Raw genomic sequence first — 27,867 nt, 5'->3', positions numbered from 1 at the left:
AGCATCTGCTCTTAGAGTAGCTCTTTTTTTTTTTTTTTTTTTTTTTTTTTTTTTTTTTTTTTTTTTTTTTTTTTTTTTTTTTTTTTTTTTCCTAGATAGTCTTCTCTTTTTACAACATAGCCCATAAGGCACTGAGTGTCTGATCCTGTTCTCGTTAAATATTTGGGAAATCCTGATTGTTTATCTAGTAGAAGATAATCCTGTGCCTATACATTTTTAATAGGAAGCCTGGTAACAGTATTGCCTGGAGGTATTGTGCTTAACTGAAGTTTAGAGCTTGCAGGGATGTTAAGAATATCTGACTTGGTGTGCAGATAATAAAATAATTGGACAATAAATAGATAGCAAGAACAGAAGTAGCTCTAGTTCCCAGATCCGGCTTGGAGCTGCTTCATTATTCAGAGTTGTATTTTCTACTAGTAGAGATATGCTGATAAATGAATACTTCCCGGATCTGTGTGTCTGGGCGGGGAGGAGGGTTGCTTCTCTTTGCTACTTGTGTATAGGCTTAAATTGAATATTTGTTTGTCTACAAGTGTTGCTAGCAGATTGGGTCCACAAATAAGAGGACTAAGGTCTGAAGTAAGACTTTCTTTTTTTTCCTTGGTTGTACAGCAATTACACTTATTAAATAAATAATTATGTACATTTGTCAAACGTGTATTTAAAAAAACATTTTGAGAGTGCTGCTGCTGTGGAGCTTTTGTGACTATCATTGAGCTTAGTAACAGAGACCCTGTGAGAGAGTATCTGTAAGCTCCAAGGGGAAAGCAAGGGGGGAAATTCCTAATATAAGTTAGGAAGCAGTACTGCTAGTATAGCACTAGTGGCTATAAGCCTTTTGTGTTACAAATGACCAAATAGTGTAGTGCAGGAGGCTGCACACACCTGCTGAGATAGTGTGTTATTTTTTTCTGTTTTTTTTTTGTTTTGTTTTCATTTAATAGTTCTTGGTCATTTCTCCACATACAAAGTAATCGATTCYTCTCTTTAGCTCTTTTTGTTAGGATAAAAACTTGGCTGTTTACAGGTTCGTATTATGTGGGAAAAAAAAACAAAAAACAAAACAGCTCATCTAGAAGTTCTTTTCTACATATGTATCACAATTCTTTCCTGAGGAATTACTAGAAACTGCATAAACATTCCAGCTGAGGTTTTCTCATCACCTATGGTAGCAAAATGAGTGCTTTGTGTACCTAAAGCAAAACATTAGCCTTTAGTATTTTTTTCTTTCCAGTCTTACCGGGACCTAAAAGAAGTTACTCCTGAAGCACTGCAGATGGTTAAGAGAAACTTTGAATGGGTTGCAGAAAGAGTAGAGGTATCTATTTGTATGAACGAACTATCCAGAGTTTGATAATTGTATGCCTTAAAGCCCTGCTGACTGCTTTTCTTCTTCCCCCTCCCCCAACCCCTTCATTCTTCTACACAGTTGCTTCTGAAAACAAAGATCCAAGGTAGAGTTGTGGTGTTGATGGGATCTCCTTCTGACCTCAGTCACTGTGAAAAAATAAAAAAGGCATGTGCAGCCTTTGGCATACCTTGTGAGTTAAGAGTGACCTCTGCTCACAAAGGGCCAGATGAAACTCTAAGGATCAAAGCAGAATATGAAGGTAAATGCCAAAGAACTGATGTGGATTGAAACAGTAACGTGCAGAAACAACTTGTCCTATTAAGGATTTCTGGTAGTTTGTTTTTTTTTCCTCAACAATAAGCTGTTACAATGGTGTTCTACACCTGCTAATTATATAATTAGTCTATAGACTGCATTAAATAATTATGGAGTATTGCATTGTCCTATTGCCCATCCACACTTTCTGTTAATGAAAGTCCAATCTCTGCTTTTATCTCAGCATTTGAATCTTTCCCCCTTTCACCCCTGCATCCCCTCGGCTTGCAGCATCTTGTTACTGATTTTTGGTGTTTCTGAAACAGGGAAGAGGTGGTTTCTCAAGCTGACTAAATACTTTTCATGCTTATAAGAGATGCTACTGACGTTGTCTTCCTACCTGTTTCACAAAAACATGTTTAGTCATTATGTTAGATTCCAAGAGAAGATGACACTGGCTATGAATTTGTGTTTATATCAGGAAAACTTTACATCCTTTAGGAAAGATTTATAGCCTAACAGAGTGARAAGAAATAACTTTATTTTTTTCTAGGAATATACTTTTTACAGAGGAGAACTGGCAGATAGGGGTTAAAGCAGCAGTTACTGAAATGACAGATGTGGTAGGCTCAGTCTAAAGACACTTATTTTAGAGACAAGTTGCTTGGTATTTTACAGTATGTAACTATTTAATCTTTAGCATCTTGAAATGTTTCTCTTTAAAAGCCAAGCAGCACCTATTTCTCTGACACTGAGACTTTTCCCTCAAACACAGAGTAAGATGTGTCAACTTCCTAATTGTTTTAAACAGTAGCTAGGATATAAAGCTGGAAAACTACTTATTTCTGCAAAGGGGAAAGTTAGAAATGAAATTCTAAAGTATGCTATCTAACTTACTTACCCAGTTCTTCTGTTTACAACTATTTGATTATCCAGATAAAGTTCCCACAAAAGCATGTGGGAGAAGGGAAGATGGCTTGCTTATCTGTGTGTGTTTTTCCATTTTAGGAGATGGAATCCCAACAGTATTTGTTGCAGTAGCTGGCAGAAGCAATGGTTTGGGGCCAGTAATGTCTGGTAACACTGCTTACCCAGTTGTTAACTGTCCTCCTCTCTCAGCTGACTGGGGTGCTCAGGATGTGTGGTCCTCTCTCAGACTACCCAGTGGTAAGATAATCTTTACCTTACACACCTGTAGTGACCTAGCTCACTTTCTGTAGATACCCCTGCACATGTGGCAAAACACTTCTTAGAGCAGTAGCTGGATCACTATTGAGAAACAGTTCTAGAAATCTCCTGCCTACAGTCTTTTGTCCTTTTGTAGCAAAAAGTTAATGGAGCAAAGATTACTCATTCAGATTATACATAATACTCCTCAAAACTGTAATCCTTTGCAGTTTGTGAAACTGGAATTGGTATTAATGGGCACTTAAAAGAATTGTTTTTGTTCCTGCTTATAGAGCTGCATTTTACTATCATCAAAGATCAAAAAATACCTTCTTTTACAACTGGAGTAGATAAGAGCTTGACTATTGTAGTAGTGCACTGATACCTGCATGAACTTAAGTTTTGCTAGTGACTAGAATGGATGTTTGAGGACTCTAAGGCCCAGAATTACTAGCTCCTTGTGAGCATGAGCCTTCTGGTATGCTGTTTTTAGTTTAAAAATGGAATGAAGCAGTCCTGTTTAGAGAGAAGTAATAGAACATGTACCACTGTGGCAGCTACAGAACTAGACTGTGACACTGTTCAGTCATAGCTCCTGAGGGTTTAAACAAATATTGTCTTAAGTTGCCATTAAGAAGCAGTATTTTGCTTGTGACTATAAAACACTTGCTAAATGGCACTTGTCTGTCTTTACAGGTCTTGGCTGTCCTACTACTCTGTCACCTGAAGGAGCTGCCCAGTTTGCTGCCCAGATATTTGGGTTAAATAACCACTTGGTATGGGCAAAACTGCGATCAAGCATGTTAAATACATGGATCTCCCTGAAACAGGCAGACAAAAAACTTAGAGAATGCATCTTGTAAGTCAAGCTAACAAATAACTTATACTAGTTACACAACAATAATGGTGTGCATATTTGCATTAGGATTTACACTTGGATGAGCTGAAAAATCCTTTCTCCTATAAGAAAGGATAAAGTATTGTTAGAACAGTTAAGTTTGTGTCCTCATTCTTCCGTCTTTTTAATAAACCTCATACTAAAAGATGAGGGAGTAGTATTCTCTTTCTGTTGCTCCGAACTGGTGCTGTTCTGCTTTTTAGTGTATACTGTTAACCTCAGTCCCTGTTTAATGTCAAGATAATGATTCAGTGTGATCTACATAGAATTTCACTTGTTTTGAGTAACACTACTCTTTAGTAATAATGCAAGTCTTGAACATATTGACTGCTAATGAAAGCCAGTGTTTCTGCTGTTTTGCTTGCAATGATGGTATGCTTTCTTTAGCAATAAAATGGCAAAATCCTATACCAATAGGAAAAACCTGGTAAGACTAGAATACCTGCCTTAAAAAGCTTATCAATATTTTCTGGAATGATGTGGTAAAAGTTAATACCAGTTTTTCTTGTTCATGACAGGCCATAAACCTGAATAGTCTTGAGTGAACTCAAGACTAGGTTTGTTGCCTAGCTGCTCTAACTAGTCTTTGCCTTTTTGAATACCTTATTTCCCTAGTTCTAAATGACATATGATGTTGTCAAATTCCCTTCATTCACTTAGCTGTAGCTGTTCTGTATCTGTATTTCCTTACTTTATTTCTTTGGAGATTTTACTGAACTGAAGGTGGGAGTAAATAATAAAGCAGCAAAATACTAGAAGAAAATCTAGGCATGACTGTCTTGGCACATACAGCTCTTTTGTTAAATAGGTGCTGATTCTAACAAATATGCAGTTACTCAATGTATGTAACACTTGTGCTTCTACAACTACAAATAAACTACTCTATTCAAAGCTTCTTTATGGAGATCTATTGAACAAGTACACTAATACAAATTAAGCATCAGCTGTAGCACATAACTTCAGGATCTTAAGTGCAAGTTAGACTCAGACTTAAAGCTTACCTGAGCTAAGATTACATGGGATGGTACTAAATGACACTATATCCTGGAAGATAGCCAAGCAGTAGACTATTTCTCTTACTGTTAGAGAAAGCTCTCTCACTTCCTTCAAAAAAAGTGTCTTACTCTTTACTGTGTGGTGGGTCAGGTTTACCCCAGGAGAGAAAAATTAAACTAAATGCTGCTGTGGCTTTCTCATTTACAGGAAGTAACCATATCATATTATAGCTATAAGTCCTGAAAAAAGGTGTTTCTTTTAAGTGCCCTTCAGAACAAAGAAGTTGAATCATACCATTTCTGTAAGAGTACTGACTTGCTGAAATATTTTCATTAAGTTACTAGCGTTTCACTAACTCACATGCATTTGAAATTGTGCTCTTGACATAGTGCTATTTGTCTGTAAATAGCAGGAAAAGAAATGCAGGTAGTAGTGAACTTGTGTAATTCTTTAGGTAAGTGAATTGGATCATCCTGTAATCTTACAAGCAGCAGAACCAACAACTGCAAAGAGTGGTGTAACACTTTCTCCTGGTGGTAGCATTCTCCTGACTCTATAGCAGCACATAACCTGAACGTGAAATTACAGAAGAGAGGTGTTATTTCCTATTCATCCTGTTCCTCTCCAACATAACTACACTGAGTGTTGTCTGACAGTTAATCAGACTGACAGCTTACTAGTGACCCTGCCACTGTAGTACCACTATGATAGACAAATTATCATGTTAATAACTTATAGTGTATAGATGGAAGATTGTAGAGATGGTGATAGAACAAAGCACTGTGAGGGATAAAAAGAAACCAGGAAGAGCTGAATAGCTGACTGCAGTTGTCTGTTACACCTGTTAGATTCTGTAGTCTCTAGTTACATTTCTCAAGTTACTTGCATCTCGACTATGCTAACATCACTTACAAGATTGCGCCAAGTTATGTTTAGACATTAGCATACCAAGTGCTTTAGTTGCCATGGAGATTATTCTTCAGCTTTTTTTTCCCCCAAGACAAAGTTACTATTAAATCTTCAGCTAGTCTTGCAAAGAACAGAACATACATCATTAATGCTGACTGCTATAAGCAAAGTATCCTGCAAATTGACATATCTGCAAGAACTTTATAGAACGGTATAAAAAAGGCAGAAGTGCTACCTATCAGCTGTTTAGCTGCATTTAACAAAAGTTTTTCCCAAAGATTTTGCTGTGAAATGAAAACGCTTCAACTTATGCTGAGGCAATAACCTGAACATCTCTTCAGCCAGGAATTATTCTTGTAGCACTTGCTTTTTGTCCAACTCTAAAAATTATCCCTCTAAATTCTAAGTAAAAAAAAATGCACACGTTTTTTGTGACAGTGTGTAGAAGGGGATAAGTGTAGGAGAGGATATGATTTAGTATTTTGGGAGTGACATTAGTAAGACGCTCCCTGTTTCTGAAGCTCTTCTTTTGGAAAGATGTTTGTATAGTTTCAAAAAACACATTACTTCTCCTACTAGAGGGGGCATTCAAACCTTTTCTTACAGCCCTGGCAATTGCATTAATAATTAATTTAGCAATGGAATACAGTGAAAAGGAAATCTTCAACTATCTTTTTAAGTAAAATCAGAGTTGTCCATTGCACTGCACTCTAGTCACACTGTTATAGTCATATAGCAGGCATTTTCAGAGCACACCTGCCCAATCAAACTTCCACAGGCTTCCATATGAGAATAAAAAAACTTTATTTTTATCTCAACCCAGAAATTAATTTTAAGAACTTTTTTGAACAATCAAAACATGTTTCTGGGTATGCATAAAAAGAGAACTTTAAAATTTTATAGAGATACTTAAGCTCTACATGAAGCTGGGTTTTTCACATCTACTCTTTAAGTGGGTTGCAGTAAAAACCACTATTTAATCACCATAATTTCAGGCTTAAGTATTTGCATCCACAACTTGGACCCTCAGAATGCTCAAGCAATTGCTACTTGATGCATGAGATTGAAAGCCATTAGGTTCGTAGTTTTGTTAATAAAATTCCCCTACAACTTAAGTGACTGCTGTTGTGCTTAAGTTGACTGCTGTTGTGCTTCTGCAGAAACCTCTTAGGCCTTGACAAGACAAAATAGATAAGCATCTTATTCATCTAAGCCTCATCAGGGTACAGTTAGTATTACAGCAACATTCCCAAAGCATAACTGTTCACTCAAAACCATTATGAAAGAAAAAGATATCATAGGATAGAACAGTAACCCAGTGAGAAAAGGACAAAACTCAATCTTCTGTCTTATTTTAAGAAGTGCTTTAACCACCACTGGCATTTGGAGATCTATGGGAAGAGGAGCTCTCAATTTCCCATTTTAGTGCTGTTTCAATTTGTTCCCTTAAGTAACTGCAGCAACAGTCAGATGCAACAGTGCAACTGCACTTAGATAGGCCAATTATCTTCTATAACATACATKTGTGTGTATATGTCTAATTCTATTGGGCATTTTCTGATTTGCCCTGTTAATGTTTGAAATGCAAAAGACAGACTTGAAGAACACAGAAGGTAAAGTTCAAAACTTCGAGAAGGACTTAGGATGTATTTGCATGAATTCCTAACAGAGAGAACACAATAAAAGAATCAATTGTAACAGCTTTTCTTTCTCCTCCTGATGACAGATAACCTCCCACTGGTGATGACACCTTGAGAGAAAAACAGAACAGCAAAAAAGTTGTTAAAAGCTCAACAGATGCTTGAGAATATCAAGCTTTTTACAGAGAGGAATAAGTTTTCTTTTACAGGAGTTCAGAACATTCAAATACCCAAACTGAATCTTGCAGAAGGCAATATACTGAAACATCTGCTAAACAGACAATGATGAACTTATGAAAGAGGCTGGACAGTGGTAGCCCCAACAAGTAACCCAGACTAAGGTCTGAGGCAAGAAGAAAAACTTAAGGGAATGTCAGAGGAAAGCTAGTCCACTTTGCCAAGCATCTCTTCTTGTTTGAAGAAAAAAAAAAAAACTTAATCAGCACAAAGGTCTGACAGATCAGAAAGTTCTCGTATGTAATGAGCCAATATTAACCTAAATGGATAATATAATTAAGGTCAAAGTCACACCAAAGTTCTATTTTGATTGGAGAAACATTTGTCTTAATATAGCACAGCCTCTGCCCCCCCCCCCCCGTATTTCCTATTACTTTATCTTCACTTTCTGATACATTTAAACATCTAGTGAATGACTAGTTTCCTAGCTACTTAAGGTTTATGTTCATCCCGTTTTGAAAGTTATTTCCAGTACAAGGTATTTTATCTTATTAACCCCCTCCCGCCCCCCAAAAAAAGATCACTTACAAGTACAAGGACTTCTTCCACCAGCTTTTCTTCCGCCTAATATTTAGAATTCTTTTGGTCCTACCTAAAAAGAATAGAGCCTGCCACACCCACATAAAAATACTTGATAGCATTTAAACTATACTGTTTTTACTATTGCTAACAATTGCTAGATCATTTAAATCCTGTTATACTTTGGCCTCCATTTGCCCACCAATGCCTTTCCAGTAGAAGGCATGTCAGACAAAGGAACATGAAGTCAGAATTTCACACCCAGAAAGGTTGAGACTTCTGAATCTTAAGCTCATCGGTTCTCAGGGCCACAAGATGTTACAAGAAACACCATTTGGTAAGAGTAATTAAGGTAAGAATACTAAAAGTGAAACTAACCATGGGTTAAAGATTTCAGTGAGACTGCTGGCCATAGACCTGGCAAATCTGGGAAAAGGATCTTGACAGAAAAATCTACAAAACATACCAGCAGTGGGCAGATGCATCTCAGTACAGTCAATCCGATGCCTCATGGTGAAGTTTACGACCTTTCTTGTATTAGCATATTTGCACATCCACTTTAGTTACATATACTAATTCTTGGCTGACATATTTGTAACCTGATTATTCTATGTATCAGAAAAATAGAATTACTCTAAGAGTAGTTTTTTCAAGTTGCTATGTTTCATTTTCATCTCTTGTCCAGAAGGACAGTTTAAAGTATGCGTTAACTTCATACAATAAACCACAGACTGATTTTTACTGCTTTGCAATAATCAAAACAAAACTGTAACTAAAAAGTTGCATTCTGGAAGCATAGTAATTCTACAGTTAGAGCTGAAGAAGTTCAGCTCGAGATTCTTCAGGGATCTACAGCTTTGGTATGGTCTGAATAGCCTTTCCTTGCTGCTAGCAACAATAACATGTTCTGAGCATGTTCTTGGTTTCTACAGCAACTAAGGGCTAAACACACTGCTACCATTTGCTAAGGTTTAGTCTCCCTTCACCCTGCAAGCATTAAGGTGGCAGGAGTGGCAAAGGGACTACCACTTGTCCAGTCAACATAAACAGATGTTGTGAAAAAAAAAAAGTTAAAAGGATTTCATTTATCCATATTATGCAAAGCTGGAAGGTTATAGTCAAAGATGCCATCAAGCAGTAGGGAGCAGAAGGGGAACAGCATCCTTGTTAATATAAGACAACCAGGCACAAGCAAAACACGTTTTGAACAGTTGAAGAATCAAAGGAGAATAGGGAGGAAAAACACGAGAGCAAAACTATATACAGTAGAAAAATGGAGTGTGCTTTGTCATCATCCAGTTGAGATAAACTGAAATGGAATGAGCCTGTGTCCACAGGGAGAACAGTTGCATTTGTAGTCTGCAGAGTACTCTTAAGTATAAAAATTCTTTCATCTTTCATATTAGATGAAAGTTCACAAGTTCACGAACAGGATGCTTATCTGCAGTATCAACTGAAAACAAAGCTCATTTTTACCTCAAGTCATTGACAATAACTTGCATAGCCTGTATCGCTTCATCTTTCTCAAGCCAGTTTTATGAAATAGTTGCCACAACTAGAATAGTTTAGAGTTCAAAAAGGCAAGATTTTCAAGAGACAATGCAGAGAAAATAGACTGTCCTTTCCAACTACTGTGAAAGGCAAGATAAACATTCTCAGATGTATATTTGAGTCTTGTTTGGAAAGTCATTTTGCTGTTTTAAAATATCAACTCATTAAAAAAAAAAAGACTTCTATATTGATTGAGCTTGTAGGAAATAAAGTATATTTTAAGTATAGCATGATACCCCTCTTCAACGTATGTGATGAAACATCTACACCAACATTCAGTTTGCTGTTCTGTTCCATTCTAACAGTACAAAGCAAAGTCCGGCCCACAAAACCAACACCTGAAGAATGCCAAGTTAAGAGGGCTCTTAATCTTTCCTCCCCATTTTCAATTTCATACCATTCCCAATAGCAGCTGCAGTGATCACTTCTGTGGAGTAGTTATTGGAAAATAGTATTTAATCTTAATGCAGTATGTATTAATAAACAAAATTTGTTTATTTGTTTTCTCTTAAGGCTTTTCAATTCCAGGTGCAGACTTTCTATATTCACAGGACCATCCCAGCCAACCAACATTTCTTCATCTGTTCTTACAGTTTTGAGTTTTTAATAATAAGAAATAATTTAAAAAAACCCCACACCACAACCTTCAAGCAGACTAGGGAATACTCTACTTCAAAATTAAAGCTCTTGCCAAGAAAAATATCTGCCACAGATTATTTGCAAGAAAAAAAAAAAAAAAGGGAAAAAAACCCTAAATCCTGTCACCTGCACTCTTAAGATGATCATGGTGATACTAAGACAAAGTTTAAGGTTGCTAACATACTGGACCAGAAAAACAGAGGGCTCTTCTTTCTTCTCCTATGCAACTAAAGCTTTCCAAGCATTAACCCAGGACTTTATTCAGACCTTAAACAGTAAGGGGGAAATTCACCCTGGATAGAAACTAGCTCTAAAAATGATCCAGCAGATTTCAAACTGCCTGTAATATCTCAAGCCTTAGACTCCAGAACAGAACAAGTCAGAGTACCTGATTAACAAGCCTATGAAGTATTTGTTCTTCAGGGACAGTTCCCCACAGTTTAGTGAAATTCCAACATCATACCTCAAACCCCTTGAATTTAAACAAAGTAGAAACAAAAACATGACAAGCAACAAACCTGTCTCTGAATTTGTCAGACAAGTACTATAGTCAGAAATGGATTATGCACATACTGCTTAAATCATGAAGTGCCCACAACCTTAATCTAGGTTAAATAACTGCTTCTGGCTTTACTTAAGATTGCAGAATAGGAGCATATGGAAAATGAAAATTATTTTTAGTTTCTGATGAAGTTGAAAATATTACAAACTTTTAGCTTTTATTGAAAATTAAATATATTAGCAAAAGCAGGATTTAAGAAATACTTTACAAATGATTTACATACAAGAAAGCCAGTATCAGACATTCACAAATATGCAAACTTTTAATTACAAAAAGTACCTACTGGTAGCATGATGCTAACCTTGCCACTGCAGTGTGCTCTACTATTGATGAGTAAGGCATAGAACTCACATTTGCACCAACTTAAGTCCAAAGAAAACTTTTAAGCTTTTAAATCCTGGATGCACAATCCCCAATATACACACACACACACACTCACCCCAAAGTTTCTTCTTAAAAGCTCTATAAACTAAGTGTGTGCTCTGGAAGAACAGCCAGCTTGGAAAGCCCAGTAAAAGTGTAACTGGAACTGAGGTTTAGTTTTCAGTTTCCTTTTTAACATTTACAGGTCTAAGTATGTAAACCATATTCACAGTTTAAGTATTTTTAGACAGAAGTACCTTTTTTTTTTTGCATCTGTTCCTTACAATTGGCTCTCAGTTTAGCATACAGTTCAGTCACCTGTTTTGTGATACATACATTTACAAGATAACTTAAAAAAACGGTGCCATCTTCATCGTCAAGACAATTCAACGTGAGCAGTAATATCCAACAGTGACATTCAATACTATGTTTCAATTGTGCAAATAGCAACAGAACAATTGTATGAGGCAAACTTATTTGCAAAACCCTTAATACCTCTTCAATGTTGTAAACTTGGACTGTCAGCCTTAAGTCCTGCACTTCCCACAGCTTTAAAAAAAAGTCAGTGGCGAAAATAAATCAAGTCTCAAAATGTTCTCTTCTACATAGTGCAAATTGTAACGTAGATAATGTGAAAGAAAGTATCTGGCTGGATTGACTTTGTGCAAGTATCAGTGGTCTCTCATAGTTGAAGAAAGTGTGCATTCAAGGAACCATGTGGTTCGGGAAGTTGGGGGCAAGGGAAAAAAAGTTCCATATTACACTTCTCAAACCAGCGCTAGATGTGCAAAGGCAGCAAAAATTCCAGCTGCTACTACAACCAGAACAGAATAGCTTTTCAGGAAGACCCAGGCAGTTAGTCATTTGGACTGGTCTCTAGAAAAATACGTGAGTATATGCTGGATTTTTATCAGACGGTCTTTTAAAGACATCATAGAGAGAACTGAGAGTTGGTATCTGGGATCCACCGGGAGAACAGCTAGAAGCCACCAACACCAAGCAGGACCATTGGGCATTGCCTAAAAATAAAGAGTAAGTTATTCATAACCAGTATATTACAGCTGACTAACATGATAAAGATTTCAAATGACAGAAGAGTAAGTTAAACTGTGATACCAACTAGAGAATCACAGATCCATAGGATCAGAAGAGATCCTAAAGACTTTTGATCCTTCCCCAACTTAGAAGTCAAATAAAGTATACTTTAACTAAGCTTAGAAAAAGGTTAGCTTGTGGGTGGGTGTGCATTTTTATAATTATTATTATTTTTAAAGATACCATAGGATCAGAAGAGATCCTAAAGACTTTTGATCCTTCCCCAACTTAGAAGTCAAATAAAGTATACTTTAACTAAGCTTAGAAAAAGGTTAGCTTGTGGGTGGGTGTGCATTTTTATAATTATTATTATTTTTAAAGATAAAGACAGAGGAAATGTACAGCTCTTAGAAAAGGATGGCTAAATATAGGACAGTCATTAACTAATCTCCCTGATACAAACTAAATCCATTATCTGTCATGCCATTCTTGAGGTTTGAATATTGAAACCAAACATTTTCTTCTCAGTGGCCCTTACCATATTTTAAGGTTACCTCTGCAATCATCTACTCATTCCACCCCTTTCTCAATATTTCCTAGACAGAGCAGAACTAGTAGATCAGTTCCTTAGAACTCCTAAGCTTATAAAACACGTTTTGTAACTTTTCTGTTCTTTACTCAAACCTCTACATCATGCCTGAACTGTACAGTCCAAAACTGGGCATAATACTCTTCTGCTGAGGTCATGTCACTGCAGAGCAGACAGGGTACCTCCAAAGACTGCAAAAACATTCTTGTTGATATGCTCCAGGATATTTCCCCCCTTTCATCTATATTACATAGCTGGTATATTTATGTTCTGCATCTCAGATACACACCTGCAATACTGCTGCTTAGCTAATTATCCTGTCTTCAGGTACTTCCTCCTCTTCCCTAAGATTTTTTTTTAATCCTGTTATTGTGTTTTTTTTTTTTTTTTTTTTTAATTAGAGAAGTGTTCTGAAATCACTTCTGAATTCATATGCTGGCTGCTTCCTCATCTGGAGGCCTCCAAAGCATCAGCAGTCCTCCCAGATCACCTAATATAGTCTTAAAAATATGCAGCAGATTGGATGAGACAGACTTTCACATGCTTCTGCTTTGTATATATCTTCCACTCTGAAAGTAAAACTATTAAAAACTGTAAAGATTAAGTAATTAGCTAGTTTCAATGTATTTTCAGCAACCATAAACATAATTTCTTATTTATAACCTTCCAGGATCTCCTTTGTGCTCCTTTTTTAAGTGGAGCTCCCCCTGCATGTTATCCTTCTCTAGCCTCCAGTCTCCCAGAATTTTCACCATCCTTTACTAATTACTTACAATAGCCTTTAATGGATTGCTTCAACTAATTCCTCAAGCTTAAGGTAAGTATTTATCAAATCCTAACAGTTGCAGCAGTTTATGGCACTAGTCTGGGAGGAAAGACTGATCACCTCTTTGCCATAGATTACTGCCTGTGTGTGTCACATGGGAAAAAAAAACTGGAGCATTCTTCAGCTTCTTCCATTTCAATTCTAATGGCTTTACACAAACCAACACTTTAAAATGCTACTGATGCTCAACTAGCTCAAGCAAACTCAGACTAGCTACTTTACTAGCTTTATCTATACAGAAGCATAACATCCTTGCCCACAGAAATAACAGTAACAGAATTGCCTTTTGTTGTTCCTCATGAGATGGCTTGAGCAGAAACACCATGTAGCCCTATTTACTTCAAAGGTAGAAGAGCAGCTATTTTTAAGCTGTTAGCAGGATTTTTATTTTTATAAAATAAGCAATTATTAACTGATATCAAGTGATGTCTCACCTGTATATTTTCCTCCCGGTCAGGCATTGGCCCAAAGTGTTGAAGAATTTGAGTGCGAAATTTGTTTCTTAAGTTTTGGAACCAACTACAGGCCTGATTGTAAACAAAATTGTGAAGTTCTCTCAGTTTCTTTAGCTCTTCCTCATCAGCAACCTAAAGGAGGAATGTTAAGAATACATTATGGATAAAGAAACAATTACTAAAACATTTAAGTTAAAAAAAAAAACACACCCCATAACATTTCATTTCACTTTGTTAACACAGGTTTCCTGCATTTTTCTCAACCTTGATTGCGAATGACTTCATCACTTTAAACATGAAGGTATTTGGTTTAAGGCAGTAAAGAAAAACAAGTGAGGTATATAAACACATATGAGTTCCTGCTTTACAAATATCATGTTAAAAAAAAACAAACCAAAGAACTTCTAATGACAACTCCATGGCCGTGAAATTCCAATAAGTAAATACTCAAAGTATAGAGACACTCTCAATTGCATGCAAAGCCAAACTGTCTCATTTCAGAAGTCACCAAGATACTTCATCTCATATACAGTTAGAACTTCAAACTACTGTTCAAATAGTTTTGTCTGTTTAAACAAGCAAAAAGTCATATTGTTTTACTATTTTGTAATAATAATAATTTCCATTTTTTCTACATGCTGAGACTATCTTCTAGTGGTCTGGGTACCTAAACATTTGAAACAGAGTCCTCAAGAACATCAAGCATAAATCTTCAGATATTAACTAATATTATTAAGTATTTGGAAAGCATTCTGGATACCTTAACATCTTCCAAATATTCAATGTCTGCAGTGCAATAACCATCTTTCATCCCTCTTCGTAAAACTCTAAATCTCTTTCCACCAACTGTATCAACAACGGACCGCCCATCAGGCAGAAAATGAACATTCCTAATTTGCAGCATGCATCCATGATCTGCAAAACTAGAAAAGAGACCTCATCAGGAATGCAACTACACACTCCCGTGAAGATATTTTTTATTTTAAAATCAAAAGAAACAGAACAGAGCAGGAGCATGATATGATAATGCAAACCTACCCATTTTGAGAATCACTTATACACATCCCAAACTGTTTAGTCCCAGTTTCCATACTTCTGCGAATCATTAGTCGGTATCTCGGCTCAAACACATGTAGAGGGCAAGGCACAGTAGGATATGCCATAGTGCAAACAAACATTGGAACATTCTTGGTCAAGCTTTAAAGAACAAAAAAGAAACGAGTGGCTTAAAATCTGATCACTAAACTATACCAAGAAAGCACACTTTTGTATTATGTTTGAGTCTGAGGTCAAAAAGCACCCATACCAAAGGGCACCTTATCCAGAATAAGCACGTTACAGTAAGTTTCATAAACAATAAAAAGCAGTACTATGAACAGCAGCTGAACCCCCGTGTACTGATTTGAATACATAATGGATAGTAACTAATAATGGAAAAGTTACCTAGTCAATGTTTTGTTTTGTTGTGTTGGGGGGTGGTGGTGCAGGAAAACAAATAGCAGCAATAAGACAGTTAACTAAGTCACCACTTGTACTACTTTCAAGGATAGACTCCAGATCAGGAGATGCAAGCCAGGGTATGATTTTTACCTTGCAAGTGTCTCAGGCAAGGCCAACCAATTGAAAAACAAAATAGGTTTTCAAGCTTTTTTTAAGCACGCACAGTTGATATAGCAGATCCCATACAAAATAAGTTAGTATTAAAACATTAAAAAGTATTTACTTTACTGTCTTTCAAACTATAAAAAGATAATTTTAATGTAAGGATTCTGCTGTGCATGAACTGTAGCTTGAAACAGTTCTCCAGCATTCATACCTACATACACGAGGCTTTAGATACCTAAAGCAATCTATTAAATATTACAAAATAAAGAGATGGTTTTCTCTTCATCAAATCTTTCCTTATAGTATTAAGGTCTATCATGAATATTTTTGAAAGAAATTGAAATATGAGAGACTGCAGCCAATTCAAGAGGATACTTCCATCAACGGCAACAAAGCTAAAAGTGAAACCTTGTTTAAGTGCTCACACAAAGAAATGAAAGGGCACAAACTTTATAGAGGACTCTTATGAACCTCACATTATCAAAGCATGGATTTTTATTCTGGAACTAATTAAAAGCATTTGTTCAGTTTCTGAAATGCACATTTGAGATACCAGATAAGCATAGGTCTTCACATGCTTTCATAAGTCTATAATATTCTATTATTAATAACCGCAAAAATAAAACATTTCTAAAAACAATTTCCATACTAATCTCTCGAGTTTTCTAGGTAAAAGAAAGCAAGCTTACTTTGAGTGTTCAGCAGTTTCTTCAGCATGAATTCTTTTTCTTTCATGCAACTCATCAGACAAATATTTCATTATTAATTCTTCCAGCAGTTCTGTGATACTGTATCTCCTGCTTGCTAGGTACTGGAAGCAATGTTTTAAAAATGTATTAATATTTATTTTCTTACATAGTAAAACAAAACTTAAGAAAATGCAGCTTTCAATTAAAACAATACATGAAGTATGATCTAACAGGAGTTTTAAACCCATGAAAAGCTACAGCTTTAAAGTTTTTATTTCACCAGTTCACATCTACTCTAATATTTGAAAATTCTGTTCTAGTTCTTAAGAGTTTGACAACTCCTGTATCTAAAGTTTCTTTTTCTCGTAAGCATAGAAATACAATTGATTTCCCAGATTATACAGCCATACAGAAAAGGAAAGTTTACAGAAATTATCCGGGGAATCTTTTAAACAGGTAAGAAAGTTTAAAAACACTAAGTTTAGTCATACCAATGAAGTAGACAATCCCTTAAACACAAACCTTTAAGGTCCTCAGGCAAACCTAATCAGCTTGTTTGACAGAGTCTGCCTCAAGTTTTTCCCTTCTAGCAGTAATCCATGACCCAAGTGAATCCAAGTTGTTGGTTTTAAGTGAAATAGCCAATAAGATTTGTCTTTAGAAGTTCCACTGAGAAACAGTACCTCTTTCAAACTCTCCTTACAGAGTGGACACTGAGGAGCATGGTCTAAACACCGTTCCAAGCAACCTTTGCAAAAAGTATGTCCGCAAGGGGTTGTCACTGGCTCAAAGAACAGTCTGAAACAAAGTTACTAAAAATTAGATAACACAACAATCTTGTGTTTGGCCAAAAGTCAGTGACCAACCTCATTTAAAGATTTAAACTTTAAATAAGAAACTGCATTAAAAAGCAGAGAAAAACCAATCTCCTGTTTCTTCATGCTACTTTTTCCCTCTACTACAATTTGTTTCCCTTTAACACTGCACCCCTAACTTTTTATGCTTTCTAATGAAAACACATTTCAATATTCCAAATAGTCAATCATTTATCCCAATATATGAAGATTTTGAGCCTATTACATTCAGAATACACAAAATTAACTGATTCTTTAATAAGCTAAATTGGTATAATAGCAATAAACATACTATTTCCATAATTATGTCAAATTTAGCATACATAAGATATACTCTGCAAAACAAGATGACTTAATAAGAGCTCTCAAATATATCAACGACATTTAGGTAGACTGACATTTTGAAGTAACTAAATTTTAGACAGCTCTCAAACACAGGCAATTTATCTAAGCATTAGCCTTCTCAAAATAAAAAATTTGGTGTTATTGAAACAAGACAAATACTTAACTACRAAAGACAGTCCTTTTTGTGTTTGCAGTTAACACTACCAAATTTAACTTAAAAGGCAACTTGATTTAAATAATGCTGCATTATACAACACTATAGCAAGTGACACTAAGTATTTAACTGCTGGGACAGAGAAAGGCTGAAAATTATTCATAAATGGCATTGGGACTCACTACAACGCGTAAATGCCTCAGTTCATGTATGTAAGAGACACATGGCCAAATACCTATAGTTAAAATGCTGAATCAAAGAAAACACTACCTCATACACAGAGAACACTCAAAATCGGACACATCAATCAAATTCTCTGGAATTTTTCCATAAGCCAGTGCTGTGTCCCTTTTTGTATTTTCTGAGGAAAAGGAAGACAAAAATTACTACTTCAAAGAAAGACAGAACACAATAAACACTTTAAATTTCAAATTACATGACTGTTTACCTCCTTGCTTTTTATGTTTATTTCTTCCATCTTCAAATACAACTGTATCGTGCTCTGAAAAAGAAAGCTTTCTTTTCAACAAAGCACTTTTTTCTTGGCCAGAGAGAAGGGGTTCAGAAGATACTCTCTTTAAGCCATCTTCCTTGGCAAGATCTTTTGTTGAGTTAAGAGCATGGGCAGATTGTGCACGACTTAGGCTTCCGCTGACAGGCTGCAGTATTGCTGATTCTCCTAAACTCTATAAAAATAAGATTAGCTGAACTGCAAATACAGAGTACCATAAAGATTTAAGTATAAGACATAACCATGGAAAGAAACATAAGCCAAACTGGCATTCACCGTTCACTAGTTCACTAGTTGACTAGAGGAATCTGACAAGTCAATACAGTACTCAAATTTGCTTGTCTTTAATGAATCAAAAGCCTCCATTTACTTCAAAGTAAAGTATATAATTTATTTCAGATCTCAATAACTTCAAATAAGTAGTTTACTGGAATGAGGAGCCTAATGCTCCAAATGAAAGTACATTACTCCTAAAACACAATTATTTTCTGTCCAACATAGTCAATTACAGAAAATCAGCATTTAGGTTGGAAAGTAAGCATGACAAATAAGGGCATCAGAGCTTCTTAATTTTGCATATTAGCCAAAGAAGAAAAAGTTATCTTGTAGTTTGTTACCTGCTCAGGACAAAGCTGTAAATTGCAGCAAGACTCAGTCACCTCAGAACCAAGTATAAAAGGTTTATTTCGAACATGTGGTGAATTCCAAGAAGATTCCTTCAGACTCTCTCCTAAAATTTCTGGTGACAGCACATCACACAATGTCTAGAATATAAACAGCTGAGTGTTCATAATAATGAAAAAGGATTTAGGTATAGCTTTATAATAAAGCTATGAAAAGTAAGAATTATTTTACATGAAGTTATCCTCGTGAACAGAACTTAAGTAACAACTAAGAACAGTTGAACAGGCAAAAAGCTACAAATCTATGTAATGAAACAAGTTTATCTAGAAGTCCTTTTCCACTAGAACAGAGTCACCTATTCAGCAGCAGACATTATCAATATCATGAAGATTTTTCAAAATATATTTTTATTAATAAAGAAATACAGCTAGCTTCTGGGTATGGAAGACTGCTGTTTACAGTATCTAAATTTGCTGTCTGCTTTCCAGACTTCTGTATTTTTCTTTAGTAACTTCAGAGGCATAAGTACTTTGGAACATATATTTAGAACTGGTACACTAGGACTATCTATTCAACACAATACACTGTATCTTGAAAGGAAGTAATCTAAATGCCATCTGAGCCTTCTTTGTATGCATTGAAGATTGCCAGATGCTCAGAGTCTATCATAATGGGAGCTTTATAAAGGAATAAAGACCAGAGCAATAGTAATGCAGCTTGATATATCAAATTACCCTTTCTACTTCTAGCTTGGCTGGAAGAAAATCCTCATCAAGGGCTAAGCACTGTAGAAATAGTTGTAAGGCATCACCTACAAAACCAGAGTCATGCAGCACTTTTCCTTTCTGGAAGTAGACCTGAAAAACATAACAATGACATTTGTAGAGAGGATGTAGAACTGTAATATTAAAAACTTACAGGCATTATAACAAAGCTAGAATTAGAAGCCTAAATGATAAAGAATGTACCTCTTCAGCAAGCCTCAGCTATGCAGAATGTGGAAGATCTACATGCCTTCTCCAATATAAATCCCCTACATTGTTTTAAAAGAGCCATGGGATAAGCTAGCATTAGTCTCCTTCCAGTGAATTTGTATTGGTTTACACAACGGGTTAAAATCCTGCCAAGCATTAAATGCACACCAGGCCTTAATTTCTCCTTTCATGAGCCTTTGGAGGAGGGAAGGGGGACATAAAATGAAATTTATCACATTTCCCTGTATGATAGCTTACACAGGATACCCTTTTTGCCTTATATCATCAAAAGCCTTATAGTTCTAGTCTGCAAGAAAAGACTAACTATGAACAGAACAAACCATACTACCATCCATCCCTTACATCTTACATATATCCTAATTTAGATCTTCAATATAAAACAATGCACTTGTATAATTATTTTTCAACCACATTTTATTCTTGAACACTAGGTACCAGTTAGAAAAAACGTTTACTATTTTCCTCTATTAAAAAAAAGAAGGAAACACCACTGAATGCTGATGAACCTATACATCATAGGATGTTACAATTAAGAAAATTGAATTAAAAGAAAAAAAAATCAATGCAGTTTCTACAGAACTGCCAATATTAACAGTAGTCTGTTAAAAACAAAGCTGTCAGATGAGGCCATACATCTCCTTTGATGCATGTGGGCAACTGCAATAAGATATCCTGAAGAATGAAAGCATGCAAATTCTCCTCTTAGAGACTGCTTATCTTCCTAGAGAGATAAGAATTGTTAAAGCAATCTATCAAACCAAGGTCATTTAAGTGACACAAGGTTTCTTTCCAAACATTTAGAAAAGTAATCAATACCACCAATACTGAAAAACAAAGAAAAAGTAGGATGCTCTTCTGAATTTGCAGAAGTCATGGAAGTGCTGATCACAGAAGAAACCAAGCAGAAGTAGTTATCTCCCCTTCCTCAGCAATCTCCAGCCACTTTTGCTGTGTTCAGAGTTCAGCCAGTGCTGCAATGAGCAGTATCTTGCAATCAGGAAGGCCAGCAACTCCCCAGCTGCCTGAACTATTTGCAAAGCTCAGTTCCCACCGAGATTCTCTAAGCCTTCCAAAAGAAGGAAATCTTCCAAGCCAAAGAGCAGTGTCCTTATGAAAAAGCAACAAAAAGCACCTCCCACCCCAGGGAAAAGAAAGACCACACATAGACATTGCAGGTTATACCAGCACAGACTACCTCAACTCCTAATCCTGGAGCCACTAAAAAAGGCCCCAAACACATTTGTATTTTTAACCAATACTATTGCAAAAGGGTTTAGTATGTGTGCCAAATATATTTCATTCTTTGATAGCATTTGAAAAAAGAAAATTGTTTTCATATTTATACACACTGTTTCACCAATTAAACCTGAAAAATGAGATGAATGTTAACTTAACATAAAGCCAAAATTCTAATGCTGACTGGTACCAGTGCTCACTCATTTAACATGATGTTCTCAAGGAACAGGTAATATCAAAAATGCTTTGACTTTAGCAAATATAGTCAAAATATAACTCTTCTGGGAAGTACAAAGCTCTAAAAGGAGTGACTTGTAGATAGTGTAAGAAATTTCAAAACTCGCTTACTTCAACCTACCAAACACAGGCCTCAGAAGTTTTACCTTTAAGCAACTGAAGCTGGCTGCATGATTTCAACCAGCCAGCTACCCAGTCAGTAACATTAAGCTGAAGTTAATAAATATTCGATATTTAAGAGAACACAAAAAATTTCTTTCTATAAAGAAATAAAGAGCTATCAAATAACCGCAGACAGTACAAAAATACTTTATAATGTTTCCCAAGACATCCGTTCTGCTCCAGTTAAGAAGGTGGCTATTGACAAAGGGTTATGCTGTGTTACGAGCTAAAAAATACTTGTTTTTGATAAGGACTAAATTAACATCTCCAGGTGGATGAGTTCGCCATACACACACAAATCTTTCCTGAGTACGAAGCCAAAGACTAACACAGTCAAATAACATGTCTGTATGAGAAGCACAGTATTCATCCACTCATTCTAGCTTTGCTGTACTTACTAATAGTCTGTCTTAGGAAAGAGACTGGTTTAATACACTTTTTAGTAATCTACATATCTTACAGAATTAAGTGTTTTCTTAAACTAAATGTTCAGGTAATTTGTACAAAACTTCTAAGTATTAACCGATCAGTTCCTTAACTTGATGCAAGTATAATTTATAATTAGTTTCATAGATAAAACACAGATTTTGAAAAATGAAACCGTCACATCAACTTACCTCTGGCCAATTTGGCATTTTAGAAATAACAAAATTTAGGTCTTCTATGGCTGTTTTATACTCCTGGAGGCCAGCATATGACTCAGCTCTGTAAATTCTTAGCATCAAGTCACCAGAATCTGAAAATAGAATTAAACAGCATTTTTAATTAGATATGCTTTTATAGAACATTAAAAAAAATCATAAACATTATAGACAAAAATAATATACTTTTTCTGTATCATATTGTCAATAACTGCCATAAAGTTTGCTCCTCCCACTCTTTAAGCATTTGGATGAAAAGTGAAATAATTCTAAGCTTATGTCTTTCATGCTAAAGATCATCTCTGATGTTTCTGGTAGCAACAAGTAAATATTTTTTTTAAAAAAAAATCTAACTGTGGCTGACAGACTGAAATACTGCCCAGCACTTCCACGACAGATGTTGATTAAAAAATTTTAGTTTTACAGTGCATCTGTTTAAAACACACAAATCTGGGAGCTCATCTCACTTGTAAAATCTGAATATTAAAAAGCTAGGTTTGCTTTCAAATGTTTGAGTTCTGTTTAGGCTAGCATTTGTTTTTCTAAAGCCCAACCCCTGCCAGATACAGTACTGCTACTTTTACAGTGACATCATCTGGTAAGTATCAGAAGTCTTTATCACTATGTTGTCTGAAAATAAATAGGCAATACCAGATAGCCATTAACACCAGCTGGCAGCCCAGTTGTAAGGAGTTACACTAACAGAACTTCTGCAATAGAAAAAACATTAGTGTGTGTTCAGTAAAGGCATGTTCTCATGTTCAAAATACAGCATTTTGCACTTTCAGAAAAGCAATTGCACTAAAGACAGCCACCTATATTCTATTAAAATAATGGTTTTCACAATACAAAATTTTYTACTTGGAAAAAGTCAGTAGACCATTCCCTGTTCTTGATTTTTTTTTAAAAGTACATCTGTGCCTTCCACTGAAAGGGTGTTGAACAACTCAAACATTGGTCTGTTGTAACCAGATACTCAAATTAAATAGTTAAGTTTGTTTCAGTAAGACTTCACAGTGGGTAAAAATCATTTCACTATTTTAGTGTCTTAGTCTATTTTAAACACCTAGTTTAAGCTTTCACAACTTCCAACCGTTAGCTTGTTTTACATTTAAATCTGCTCCAGCAAGAAGCTAGATTAGTCAATGTCCCTATGTATCCCAAAGTACTGCTTTGTATTTTTGATCCACAATGCTACATGTAAAAGATCTCAATGGAAAAGAAATAGTTAAGGGAGGGGGGGAACACTATTTCACAGCTGAAGCTACTCAGAATTTGTTCTGATTATGTTTTAAATTGACAGCTTTTCCCAAACCATCAAACCATTGTTTTTTCTATTTTAGACATAAAAAAATGTGTATTAACAGAAGATTGGGAAACTGTCTGCCTAACTTAATAGACATGCAATTCTGCAACTACAACTCTGAAGCCTGCTTTCCTGTGGCTTTGTGACAGGGGCTCTGATCAAACTCTTCAGATAGTGATTTTTTGTATTTGACTGTTCAGTGTCCAACAGTTAACAGAAAGTCTTTTCTTCAGAGATAGCAGTAATGGGGGGCTTCGCCCTCTAATAAGCCACTTATTTGTACATAAAAAGAATGAGCTCATCTTTTTCAGACCTCTGCTACATGTAGGAGAAGACCTGAGCAACTCTGAACTTTGTTTCCTGTGGGGAAGGCAAAGGGGAATTTGAAGCTAGAAATGTCACTTTAAATCTAGAGCAGGTGGACAGTCTGTCCACTTGTTTTTCAAAGAATGAAGCATGGTTCTAACTGAACTGGTACAAAATAAGGGTTCAAACAAAAAGAGTTTAACTAGGACCACAACCCTGCTGCTGAATACAAACACTGCTAATGAATAATCAATGCAAATAAACTGAGTCTTGCAAATATTTAGACCAAGATTAAATTTACCTATCCACTTTTAGAACCAGAAATTAATTTTTAAGTTTAATACTTTTAAAAACATTATCTGGCAATGTTTCAGAAGTTATTTTGATGTTTTCCACCTAAAGCGAGAATGTAAAACTATTTTGACTCCTTAGACCAAAGAATATATATGCAGCAGGAACAATTTGTGCTTGAATTTTCAGTTTCAGTAGCTCAAATATTATAAATATAAAAATCACATCTAGTATATCCAAAGAAATAAGTGATTTTAATAAAAAGCACGTAGCCGTTATTACATTAATAAGAAAGTACACAAAGGGGGAGGAAAAGAAGCACTTAATATGTCCAGGTTTTACATACTTCTTTCAAAGCATCTGCTCCGGCTACCGTCAGTGAGAGAATACCAATAAACGAACCATCTTTGGTGTAAGCCAGTGTGGTTATTTATATGTTTCTTAGAAAATACTCTGAATTTTTCAACATAAGAAACACACTGCACTTACTATATAGAAAACCTATAAGACTATAACACCATGTTCATAAATACTATTGCAATAGAACCATGGCAGTCAGGGTTGGAACATACAACCTATAAAAGGCTAAGGGAACTGGGCTTGCTTAGTGGAAAGATCAGAAGGCTTCAGAAGAACCAAATAGCCTTCCAGTACCCAAGAAGAAGCCACCTAAAAGACAGAAGCAGACTCTTTACTGAAGGTCATGGAGGGAAAACAAGAGACAGTCAAACTGAAAAAAAGGGCAGTTCTGACCTGAAACAAGAAAACAAGAAAATCTCTTCACTATTAAAGCACTGAAACAGGCTGCATAGAGAGGTTTTGGAATCTTCATCCTTGGAGGTTTTCATGACTCAACTGTACAAAGCCTTAAACAAGCTGCTTGGAATTCAGTGTTTGCTCTGCTTTGAGCAGGAGGTTGGACTGGAGACCTCCTAAGGTCCCTTCCAGTCAGAACAAGTCCGATCTTTCCCAAGCCCGTTTACTCAAGACTATTAGTTCATTAGCAATGTCTTTCAGGACACTTAACTACAGACAAGCTATATTTGGATTTTAATTCAACAGACTGCCTTTAAACTATTTCATTTCAACCCCCACAAGAAATATTTTATCAATATGAATATTAACATTCCTCATGTTTTTCAAAAGTAACTTTTGCACAATGGCAAATCTCTAATCAGTAGTTTATCTTTCAGATATTGGAACAGAAATTAAGAGATGTTATTTAAATAAAGGCTTAATGATGATGCTTCAGTTTTACATTAGTTACAAGCTTTTAACTATATCTGCACTAAGAAGCAGCAGAGAGGAGCCAGCAATCATGGAACTCTGAAAGAGTACATCAATGATTTATCTCTTATTGTATGCTTTTTCCATTCCCACGTGTTTGTAGGAATCCACGCTCTGGAGGAAAGGGGAAACTGTACCAACAAAACCTTAAGCATTTTTTAATCAGGTCCCCATTGGCCTCAAATCACCCGAAACTTGAAGTTTTAAGCCCTTAACTCTTTAAATTCACACTCAATGAAAATCTATACACTACTTCATGGAATTCTTCAGGATTGTATCAAAATTACATTTTTGATAAAGAATTACAAGTTTGATCCAATTACAAAGATGTAATTTTACAAAAGAAAAAAATCAAAATAATTTTCCCGTAGATTTATAAAGCCCTATGGTACTGCTAAATCCATAGAAAAGATACTAGAGTTAACAGATTTAAGCAGTGTTCTGATTAATATTCTACTAGTTTTCTCTTTTACTCCTTTAAAAAACAATCTTGAACCATGAAACAGAATCCATATAAACCTTTGACCAATAACCAGTACATTATTTCTGTATATTTCACAACACACAAAGAGAAAAATAAGCTACTTCTTACAGTTCCAAGGTTAAAAATAGATCAGTCTCTTTGGTCCCATCTATCCTACAGAGCACTCTGGCAACCAAAAAGTATCTAGGATTTAATCTCACCTATATTGAAAACACGTTTATTCTGGAACCAAATCTGACATATCCTCTCAGGACTGATTAGGAGAATCAGACTTATGCAAACTTTTGTTTTTTTCATAGCTGAAAACTGAAATGCAGTGTAATTTATAAAAATATTAATTCCTGAAATTCTTAATTGAAGCAAAATGGGTAAAATTGGAAGTGGCAGCCCCATATGTCACCAAGTATTAAAACCCCCAGAGTAACTTGTCACCGGATCAGTCCGGGTGTATCAATCACCCAAACGCGACTCCCTGCACCGAGGCTGAACTCTGCAAAAACTGACCACACCGCGGGCTTGCACGGCACCACACACCGGTTAGCACTCCTGGAACATGCCTTCGCCCCCCCTCCCCGCACCCTCCCGCAGCGCCGCGTTATAAAACTTCCACCACACCCACCCGTGATGTCACGGCCATTACACAACCTGTCCCCCTCCACGCCCGCCTGCTTATGCAACGGGGCCCGGCCTGCGGGGAACTGTCTTGGTGACACTCGAGACCGAAAATAGGTCTCTCCCAGGAAACAAGGTTAAAGACAGCAACGGAGTTTCTCTGGCCCCGGCTCAGTCGCTACTACAGACCGAACCCAACCCACCCCGCAAGTTCTCCCGTAAACAAGCTCCGCAACAGGACGAGGAAGAGGACCCGAGCGGACTGCGCGGGACACCCACCGCTGCTCGAGGTCGCTGAGGCGCGCCCGGCTGCCCGGCGTGGCCCGCGCACGCCACAGCGCCTCCCTCCACTGTAGGGGACTGCGGCGAGGCCGCCCGAACCCTCTCAGCAAACTCCACGAAACTTTTTTTTTCTTCTTTTTAAGCCCAGTCCGCCCACTGGCGGCCTCCGCCCACGTCGGGCTGGTTCCCCCTCGGGCTCGCGGGGCCCGAGCTTCGCCGGGCCAGGGAGGCAGCGCAGGCCCCCCCACGCCGCCCTGCTCCCCACAAGCCTTACCCGCTCGCAGAGCCTGGCTGGCGGCGCTCAGGGCTTCTCGGAAGCGGCCCTGGGCCAGCAGCTCCTCCAGGCGGCCGCCGGTCCTCGCCCTCTGGCACTCGCCCGGGAACCACTTCTCCGCTAGCTGGTTGAGGACGACGCTGGTCCGCAGCGGGGCAGCGGCCAGGCCGGTGCCCGCTGCCGGCAGCAGCCAGTCCCGGCAGCGGCGGCAGCGGGCCCGCAGCTCCCTCCGCAGGCAGCGGCGGCAGTAGCTGTGCCCGCACGGCACGGTGACCGGCTCGCTCAGGAACCTGCGGCAGCCGCAGCAGCGCAGCGGCCCGCCGGCCGCGCCRCCGCCCTCCGCCGCGGCCCCGCGGTCCCGGCTCCGGCCCGGGCCCTGCCGCAGGCGGTAGTTCAGCGCCAGGCAGTCCACGAGGGTCCCGAGGCGCTGAGGCCCGGCCAGGGGGCCGAGGCACAGCGACGCCAGCGAGGAGCCGACCACTTCCTTCAGGCGGTTCCCCGGCACCAGCCTCTCACCCAGGCGCAGCAGCAACTCCCTCTCGCCATCCGCCTCCTCGCCGAGCCTCCCGCTGCCTCCCGGCTCCGGCGCCACCTCTGAGCCCACGGCCACAGGCGAGAACGCCATCGGCTGCCCGGCTGCGGCACGGGGGTGTGGCGCTCCCGCCGCCGCCGGGCTCCGCTCTGCTCCGCGCCGAGACACCGGCGGCGAGGGGCGGCGGTGCGCGCGGCCCGCAGCAACGGGCGCCCCGCTCCCCTCCCCGCGCCTCGAGGCGGCGGCGCGCGCGCGCCCAGCGCTGCCCCCTTTCAAACGTCTCCGCGGAACCGCCGCGCGCCCTCGCCCCGCCGCCGGCTTACATAAAACGCGGCGTCACCTGACCGCCAGGCGGGCTCCGCATTGGCCGGGGGCGACGTCACGGCGGGGCGGGGCAGGAGGCGGGCGCAAGGTGGAAGGAGGTTACAAAACACCGCTCCATGCG

At 37.9% G+C, this 27,867-nt stretch overlaps 2 protein-coding genes across 3 annotated transcripts in view; one reads left to right on the top strand and one right to left on the bottom strand.

The window, feature by feature from the left end:
• PAICS (phosphoribosylaminoimidazole carboxylase and phosphoribosylaminoimidazolesuccinocarboxamide synthase) overlaps positions 1-4,565 on the top strand; it is a 42,409-nt gene extending 37,844 nt beyond the window's left edge. For both annotated transcript variants that reach the window (XM_085322804.1, XM_085322803.1), the window contains exons 15-18: positions 1,238-1,321; positions 1,433-1,613; positions 2,618-2,776; positions 3,473-4,565. In XM_085322804.1, coding sequence (XP_085178930.1) covers positions 1,238-1,321; positions 1,433-1,613; positions 2,618-2,776; positions 3,473-3,639 — 591 coding nt within the window. In that variant the 3' untranslated portion in view covers positions 3,640-4,565. The remainder of the gene's footprint in view (positions 1-1,237; positions 1,322-1,432; positions 1,614-2,617; positions 2,777-3,472) is intronic.
• Positions 4,566-10,858: 6,293 nt separating this feature from the next.
• Positions 10,859-27,728, bottom strand: LONRF1 (LON peptidase N-terminal domain and ring finger 1). The gene is made up of 12 exons (XM_085322884.1): positions 26,891-27,728; positions 22,025-22,143; positions 19,512-19,634; positions 18,771-18,917; positions 18,091-18,328; positions 17,913-18,003; positions 16,973-17,087; positions 16,290-16,411; positions 15,034-15,192; positions 14,756-14,918; positions 13,975-14,127; positions 10,859-12,109 (listed from the first exon to the last, which is right to left on the bottom strand). Exons 1-12 carry the CDS (start codon positions 27,513-27,515, stop codon positions 11,951-11,953), a joined length of 2,214 nt encoding a protein of 737 aa, XP_085179010.1. The 5' UTR covers positions 27,516-27,728; the 3' UTR covers positions 10,859-11,950.
• Positions 27,729-27,867: the final 139 nt, after the last annotated feature.

Source organism: Rhea americana, unplaced genomic scaffold (assembly GCF_003343005.1).
Source record: "Rhea americana isolate MKP2758 unplaced genomic scaffold, rheAme1 scaffold_8, whole genome shotgun sequence".
In the NCBI taxonomy this organism is placed as follows: domain Eukaryota; kingdom Metazoa; phylum Chordata; class Aves; order Rheiformes; family Rheidae; genus Rhea; species Rhea americana.
The sequence above is the reverse complement of the archived record's forward strand: the minus strand, read 5'-3'. Positions and strand labels throughout refer to the sequence as shown.